The sequence below is a fragment of the Miniopterus natalensis genome, chromosome 21, assembly GCF_054644295.1.
Source record: "Miniopterus natalensis isolate mMinNat1 chromosome 21, mMinNat1.hap1, whole genome shotgun sequence".
Taxonomy (NCBI): domain Eukaryota; kingdom Metazoa; phylum Chordata; class Mammalia; order Chiroptera; family Miniopteridae; genus Miniopterus; species Miniopterus natalensis.
In genome coordinates, this window is record NC_142101.1 from 4,642,088 (window position 1) to 4,650,715 (window position 8,628).

An 8,628-nucleotide genomic window follows, 5' to 3' on the forward strand; every position below is an offset into this window, starting at 1 on the left:
TGAAGGAGGGGGGAGGGGCAATGACGTTGTCAAGATGGTCTAGACCCCTGGTCTGCATGTCCAGAGCCCCTGGTAGGCAGGGGAGAGGTTCCCTGTACCTGCTGTGGGTGCCCGTGGCCCGCAGCACTCTTGTTTCTGCTTATGTCTGTCCTTCCCAATAGCCGGTGGCCTTTGAGGAAAAAAATCCCAACTTACTGTCTCTGACCCCAGACACCTGAGGATGGGTGACCATCAAAGATCAGATGTGCTCGCCCAGCTGGGCGTGGCTCAGTGATTGAGCATCGACCCAGGATCCACGGGATCGCAGTTCGATTCCTGGTCCAGCTCCATCCTCAGTCAGGGGCATGTGGGAGGCAGCCGATCAATGACTCTCTCATCACTGATGTTTCTGTCTCTCTCTCCCTCTCCCTTCCTCTCTCTGAAATCAATGACAATACATTTGAGGGGGGAAAAATCAGATGTGTTCAGTGAGTGAATGATTCTAACCACAAAACGACACTCCAAAGCCTGTTTCCAACTTTTCCCAGGGAAAATCACAGAGCAAAAGAGGGGGCAGCTGGAGACACACACTGGCTCGTCCTAACCTCGTCCCGGGGACCACGTCCAGCCCGCAGCCGGGGTTTATACGGACTGTGGCCCGGCCGGGCGTGGCTCAGCGGTTGAGCGTCGACCTAGGATCCAGGCGATCAGGGTTCGATTCCCGGTCAGGGCACATGCCCGGGTTGTGGGCTCTATCAATGACCCTCTCATCACTGATGTTTCTACCTCTCTCTCTCCCTCTTCTTTCCTCTCTCTGAACAGTCAATAAAGAATTTTTTTTTTTTAATTTTTTTAAATATATATATATATATATATATATATATATATATATATATATATATGGACTGTGAACTTTAAAACAGTTTTTCTTTTAAAAGAGATGTTATAAAAATATGCAACAGGGACCATATGTGGCTCCCCAGGCCTGAATCCTGACTCAGCTCTGACCACACGTCCTTTCTTGAAACCTGGTGCCCATGTCTGAGGCAATCAGCCCACAGGACGGTCCAACCAGGGACTTTTTCTGTCCTCCGAACTTCAGCCACGGGGAAAAACCACGTGGAAGATGCACAACCTCCGCAGACTCCGTGGTGCCTGTGCCAGGCTGTCCGGCCTGTCTGCCAAGGCAACGCCTGCCCGGAGGCAGCCCCACAAACCAGGAAGACAGTGTCCCCTTGCACTGGACAAGGTGACCAGGAGCCAACGGACAAAGCTGCTTTGGGGATCACATCATATGTCGTTTTCAAAAACCTAAGCACCTTAGTGACGTTTTGGAGGAGTAGCCTTCAATGTTGTCAGCCTGTCTCTCACCGCCCTGCCCGCCACCTCCAGATAAGCCCCTCCTGGGACTGGCAGCCTTGGGTGCGCCTTGAGGACACAGCACAGCCCCCTGGTGGGGACGGGCCTCTGCCAATGGACACAGCCACGGCAACCCCGGGAGGAATTAGCACTGGGTTCTGTCCCCAACCCCCGCTAGTCCCTGCTTGTGGGGAAGGCCAGGGAGCCAAACCTGGCAGGTGCCAGAGTGTGGGGAGCCCAGAGCAGGCTTCTGGCAGTTCCAGGGGCTGGCGAGGCTGCTACACAAGGACCACACCTCTGCTGGTGGGAAACCCAGGCTGCACGGGCTTTGGGGTTGGATTTCAGTTACACTGTGAGAGTCTCACTGTCCCCAAGAGCGCTGAGGGCATTAATGAAATTTGGTCACCTTCGGTTGCCAGGGGACCCTCAGGCACTGCAGCAGCAACAGTGCAGAGAGAAGCTGGTGCCTTGAGGAGTCTTGGAAAAGTGGGTTGGGACTCAGAAGGCTGCTTCTCGGAGGGAAGCTGTAGACGTAAAATTAGGAAGCTGCTTCCTGGGGGTGCTGGTGGTGGATGGCAGACTGAACACTAACAAGGAAAGTTTCCCTAGTCCCGTGTGTGTACACTCGCACACACATGTATGCAGGAGGTCACACACACAGGCATATACACACATGTGCTCACAGAGGCATATACACAGGAACATACCCGGACACACAGGTGCACACAGTCACACAAACAGGCACACAGCCACACACATAAGGGCTCACACAGGCACACACGCAGAAGTATGTACACAGGAGCACACATGCAGGGTGGGGCAGAAGCAGGTTTACAGTTATGAGTACATGAAACAGTTTATCCTTGTATTAACTATTATATTATTTTCCATACTCACAACTGTGAACCTGCTTTTGCCCACTCTGTATACACAGCTCTGGTGGCTGAGAGCCCTCTGCGTGACCAAAAGGAGCCAGTGCCTGAGCCAGGAGGCCATGCTGTGGAACCCAGGGGAGAGGCCAAGCCAGCCCCCACCCAGTGTGACCGCAAGGCCCCAGCTTTGAAGTCAGGCACTTGGGGACAGGCAGGGCTCATGTGTTTCTACGCTTCTTTCTTCATCTCCGAGAGGCCTGGAGGCTCCCCTGCACAGCTCCCAGACCGGGCACACGGCAGGCGCTCGGCCAGCCTCCCTGATGAGAGAGGCCCACGCGCCCCTCTCCCGGAGGGTGGAGAGAGGGCTGCGGCTTGAATGTCCGGCTGCCACCCGGTTTCCAATCAGCCGGGGTGAGGGCGCCGTGACACACTTCAAGTGGGGGTGTCACGGTCGGCAAGGTGCCGGCCCCAGCCTGGCCGTGCCCGCCTGGCTGGTGACCTGGGCAGAATTCTCCAGGCGCTGGAGGCCCATCTGTCGGATCCCCCGGTGTGGTCAGCTCGCGGCCGAGGGGCTGCGCTGCGAGGCGCCGGTACCACCCCCACCCCACCCCCGGGGAAGGCCGGCGTCGCTGCCATCACAAGCACAAGCTGCGCCTGGTGGCAAAAGTCTGAAGACAGGGTGGGTGATGTGGGCAGCGAGCTGGGCCGCCCCTCGGGACGGGTGTGGGAGAGGAGCCTGGGTCCCCGCCCTCAGATGCAGAAAGAGCGGCCTGACCGAGGGGAGAAGATGCAGCGGGAAGTGCCTCCTCCACCTGCTCCAGCCCCGTGTGAGCATGTGAGCACCGTGGTTGCCATACTCCTGGTGAGGAAGGTCCCTAGGCCACGGGAGCCCCCCTGGGGGCCAGGTCAGGTATTCGAACCCAACTCTACCCACAGGATCCCTGCTCCCAGGCTGCCTCCTGAGTCACCAGCCTTCACTAGCACGCCATACCCAGGCCCACTGTGAGCTCCAACACCACCCATGTGCCCCCAGGCCCCCATGTACCCCTGGCCCGCACAACAGCCCCCTCGCGGCTCCCAGCCGCCCTCTGAGGTGTGGTACAGTCCAGCTCCTGCGTCAATGTCCCTCAGTCATAGCACCTCCCCCCTCAAGAGGGTTCACTTCTCCTTCCCTTCCTTGAACTACCCCTTGGTGACGGCAGGAATCTGTCACAGGGCTCAAGACAAAGGAGAAGCTGGGCCTCTCCATTCAACCCAACTCAGGAACCTGAATGTGTGGCCCAGACCCTCGATTCTGAGAACAGCAGGGGACAGCTGCGGGATGTCACAGAGCCCACCTCCACATCACGACTCACCACCCCACAACCCTTTGCCACAGCTCTGCAGACAGACCTGCTTCCCCAGGGGCTGCCCCAGCACAGAAGCCGCTCCTGCGTGGCCTGGGGGTGGAGGTTACCACAATTCCTCATGCTAAGGTCTCAAGAGCCTGCCCCACTCAAAACCCCACCAAAGGGACACATTAACAAGATGCTGGAAGGGACGGCCCTGGAGGAGGCCAGTTCAAGCCTGGGCCTGACCACTGGGACAGCAGGGAGCCGAGTGTCCCCCAGACCTGGCGTGAGGGCCCAGAGATGCAAACAACGGGAGAGATGTAAGACTTCGGGCCAGATGCGCACGCACACACACACTCGGAGGGCCTGCTGGGAGTCAGCAGAACCAGTCCAGCCACCACCACCTCCCGCCTTCACAGCCTGTGGAGGAGAGTGCAGAAGGCACCGGCCTGTGGGCAGGAGCACAGTGGTCAGGCGGGCGATGCTGGCCCTCGCCTCAGGTCACTGAGGAGTCAGAGGGTCCTACTCAGAGGGTCAGGAAGAGAGCTGGTCCCCACTCCCCGGAAAGACCCTTGCCCAGCTGGGAGTGTGCTGCCCAACAGGTGCAGACAACAGAGCAAAGCAGGTGTAGAGAGAGCCCTGGCAGAGACCAACCCGTGCCACGCATATATGAGGGTCCCAGGAACTTGGGAGGGCAGCACCTGCTTCCACCTGGAATCTGCAGGTGGCAGGGCCCCTAGGCAGGCGGGGAATGAAAAGGGGCAGGTGGTGGCCTGGGAGGAGACACTGGGTGGGCAGCAGCCTGTCACCTGTGTGGCCCCACCTGAAGAAGAGATTGGGATGGAAAAGAGACAGAGACAGAAGGAGAGAGCGCCAGGATGAAGCTGACCCCATGATATAGACACGGCCACATGGCAGAGTCACCCACAGGCAGAGCAAGAGCCAGAGGCAGACAGGCACAGTCACATGAGATATCCCTGCCCCTCCCCGGGCCAGCCCCAGAAGAGCCAGATTCCAAAGATGACTACGGGAAAGGCTAAGAGCACAGGACACACCTGCACTCAGGCCCTGGACAGACTGAGCTGTGGCTGCGCCGGCAGGTGGGCACCCACAGCCACCTCATGGCGGTGCCACCCGGCTGCACTGTGTGCATGCAGCCTGTACTCTACAGACCTCAGGGGAGAGTTACTAACACCCCCCTCGGGGCTGCCAGGGCGGCGAGCAGGTAAGCTCAGGCACTGGGAAGCATAAAGGGTGTCAGAAAGAACCTTCCAGTTCATGCCATGCCTTCTCCTCAGGCGTCAGGGGCTGGTGCAAACCCACCTCCTGAGGATGCAGGTCCCGCTCAAGTCTCCCAAAGTTTGGATGTCCCCAGGAAGTCCCTAGGGTTATCACTAAACTGTGTCGTGTGCACACATTGTGTCCCTACCCCACTGGTCTGCTCCTGAAGAACCAGGTGTTACATTAGAGGAGATTATGTTTTCTATAATAAGAGTTTCAAATATTCTACCATAAAGGATAAGCCTCATGCTCAGATGTCACAAACGTGGGTGACTCTGGCTCCACGTGCACTGACTCTGTGACCTTGAGCAAGTGACTTAACCTCTCTAACCCTTTTTTTAAAATAGAGACACGTCGGCACTTTCACAGGGTTGTTGTAAACAATAAACAAGAGACACCACTTAGAACTGTGCCTACCACGGGGTACCTGCTTAATTGGTGGCTGCTACCCTCCCCCTCCAAAATCTGATTTACTTGCTATGAGACGGGGCCAGCAGCAGTAATTCCTAAGCTCCCCTGGCTTCTGGTGGTAGGAACCTCTGTAAGTCTAAGAGCAGACGTGGGAGGGAGAGGGACAGAGCAGTGTCCCTCTGGACACTGGGAGCCAAAAGGCGGCTCCTTTGTGACTCCCCAGAGTATGAGAGTTTTGTCAGGGAGCCAGGGAATGGCTTTGTCTTGCCAGCATCCGAGATGCCAGCACTTAGGTACCATCTCCTCCTGCCAGCCACCTGAAGACAGAAAAAAACACCCAGGGACATAAAGAAGAAGGGCCACGGCTTGGAGCCTCTGGGCTTGAGCGGCTTGAGCTGTCTGCCTGGTGGTCAGTCTTTCCCTCGCTCAGCATTTACTCCCCAACCAGCAGATGGTGCAAAAAAAACGTGCACTTGGCCCCAATCCAGCAGAATTTGCATGTCATTACCAGAGCCATGGCCAGCTCACAAAGGGACAGAAGATCTCAGTGTGGAATTCGACCGCTGTCACAGTTCTCGAAGTAACATCAGCCCACCTGACCTTTGTGTCTTGCTGGAATCATGCCTTTCAATCCAATTAAAAAGCCTGAGCGTCTGCAGAGGAGCTGACTTCCTGAACTGGTCTTTGGGCTCAAAACTAGTATTTGGAGAAATAATACACATTATTGGTGGACTGGAAAATATACTGTTATACGGAACTAATAAGGCTTTAGTCTGCCTGGTCAGGCGTGGCTCAGGATCCAATCTCCTAGGATCCAGGAGATTGAGGTTCGATTCCCAGTCAGGGCACATGCCCGGGTTGCAGGCTCGATCCCCAATGGGGGACATGCAGGAGGCAGCCGGTCAGTGACAACTCTCTCATCATAGATGTTTCTATCTCTCTCTTCCTCTCCCTTCCTCTCTCTGAAATCATAAAGATTTTTTTTTTCAAAGAAGGCTTTAGTGTAGATCCATTTTGAGATAACAGCTACTAAACAGTACACATGCTATTTATTAGCCACAAGTATTTCCTCCAAATTTTTAGTCAGGGGCTCCCACTTTCCAATCAATCCTTTCTCTACCTTTTCTTTTTGTTTTCTTTTTTTATTCAGTCAATGGCATTTTCTTTAGAGAAACAGACACTGTTAAAAGGAATGGAATGCCCACTTGCACCATGAGACAGCTCTTCAATTACCCTCAGCAGGTGACATGCCTGGTGCCTTCGCCTTGGGCAGAGTCCTAGTGAAAACGGACAGTTCAGTGCTTGGAAAGCTCATGACAATCAGAGCCGGTGCAGATGTGATGGTGGCCGTGCTATTAGACTTTAGACAATACTTAACACAGTGTTTGCAAAGTACTTTACAATTACTCCACTTTCATTAACTCCAAGGAGACAGCAGCCAAGCCAATTTGCATGCTCTCCCATTAGCTTATTAACAATACTCCCCATAAAATGACTCCTGTAAAAGCGCCCCAGTAAAGGCCCAGGCTTGTGCTTGGGGTCTGACCCCTGCTGCAACAGCTCGGGGAGCTGGGTGTCACCCAGGACTGCTCTTTAGCATTTCTGGGGAGTGAGTTAGTAAGTCATAGCTCAGTGCGGCTGCTGGGCTGGAGGTTCTAAAGGTCTCATCCAAACAAGGAAGGTCCCACCTGCCATCACTCGAAAAAGTCAGTCTGGTCCAAACGTGCAGATAGATGACCTTTCCAGGCTGGAGTAAGAGCACGGAGGGGAACTCTAGAGTTCAAGTCGTCCAGGGGGCACTCCTGCCATCAGTACCTATTCTGGCGCGTGCACACGGCTGGAGCGCGCCCGGCACAGAGGGAGCCCCACACCCACTGGACGGCGGTTCACTTAGAGACGCACAGGTGGCCTCCAGCCCTCACTGTCTTCCTTCACCCCTTTCGGAGACGGGAGGGCGTTCCCTGAAAGGCCTGCAAGTAGGTGCCAGTGCCCCCCGCCCCCCGCGCTCAGCCCGGGGTTCCGCGGCCGGCCCCGCGCGGGCACCGCCCCCGCCCCCAGCGCTGCGCATCAGGCTGGGCGCGCTCCGGGCGCCTCCCGCTCGCCCCACTTACCTGCGTGAAATACAAGTTCATGAGTGTGAGGGTGAAGAACTGCAGGCACACGGGGAAGCAGTAGAGCAGCCAGAAGACGAAGGGGCTGAGCGCGTTGGCCGCCACGAAGTCCCTGAAGTAGAAGGAGAAGAGCACCGTCCGCAGCGAGGCCCAGAAGAGGCAGAGGAAGAGGAAGACGCTCTGGTAGCTGAGCCGCTTGTGGCCGTAGCGCAGCACCAGCCAGAGCTGCAAGTAGATGAACACGAAGAGCAGCGAGTAGAAGGCGGTGTAGACGCTGGTGAGGCCGAGCTTCACGTAGGGGGGCACGGCCGGGGTCAGCGTGGGCGGCAGCGAGTCGTTGCGGAGCGGGTCCCAGCGCGGGGCCGCCATCGGGCCGGGGGCGCTGCGGCGCGGCCGGGGGCTCGGGCCTCATCGGGGTGGGCGGCCCGCGCGGGGGTCTCCGCGCATCGCTCCGCCCGGCCGGCTGCGGGAGGAAAGACAACAAGCCGACTTCCTCCCGGCACCACATGATTTACGGGGCGGCCTTTGTCTGGGATTGGCGGCGCCGCACCCCCGCCCCGCGCGCCCCCGCACGCACTGCGCGCCCCCGCCCCGCGCGCGCCCGCACTGCGCGCCCCAGGCTCAGCCCCCTGCGCCCACTAGCGCGCCCCTACACTGCGGGTCTCCGCCCCGTACCCCACCGGCCCCGCCCCGTACACTGCGCGCCCCCGCCCCGCGCGCGCCCCGCACGGCGCGCCCCAGGCTCAGCCCCGGGCGCCCACTAGCGCGCCCCCTACACTGCGGGTCTCCGCCCCGTACCCCACCGGCCCCGCCCCGCGGCCCCCCTCTCCCGCGCTTCGCGTCGCCGCCCCGCGCGTCCCGGGGCGCTGCACCCCTTGCCTTGCGTGTCTGCGCCCCGCATGCCCCTTGAAAGCCTCAGGTTGCGGCCCCTCCCCCCGAAGCCCTCTAGACCGCCCGGCCGTGTCTTACTGGGGGGCACAGCTGCGCGCCCCGCGCTTTCTGATTACTTGTTGTTTTGCAGAAGTTAAACCTTTTATTTCAAAAACAACAAACTTCGCTAGTCCTTTCGTCGTTTAAAAATAAAACTTTACGACTCCGTGGCCGCTCACGCTGGGGTGATGTTTATTTCTAAACCCAGAAACGCCCAAGACAGGGTTTGTGTTTTTGAGGTCAAGTTTGTGACCTCGGAAGCAGGAATGGTCCGGGTGGGGGCCGCTCGCTCCCGGGACCCGCGCCGCACGCGCCCCGCACCGCGCCCTGGCGCACAGCGCGGGGACGGCGCCC

The 8,628-nt window shown here is 58.0% G+C and overlaps 1 protein-coding gene across 1 annotated transcript in view; it reads right to left on the reverse strand.

Annotated features, from left to right (window-relative positions):
- GPR137B (G protein-coupled receptor 137B) overlaps window positions 1-7,737 on the reverse strand; it is a 41,972-nt gene extending 34,235 nt beyond the window's left edge. Inside the window, exon 1 of the mRNA XM_016199881.2 lies at window positions 7,345-7,737. Within this exon, the coding sequence (XP_016055367.2) occupies window positions 7,345-7,713 (369 nt within the window). The 5' untranslated portion in view covers window positions 7,714-7,737. The remainder of the gene's footprint in view (window positions 1-7,344) is intronic.
- Between the last annotated feature and the right edge of the window lie 891 nt (window positions 7,738-8,628).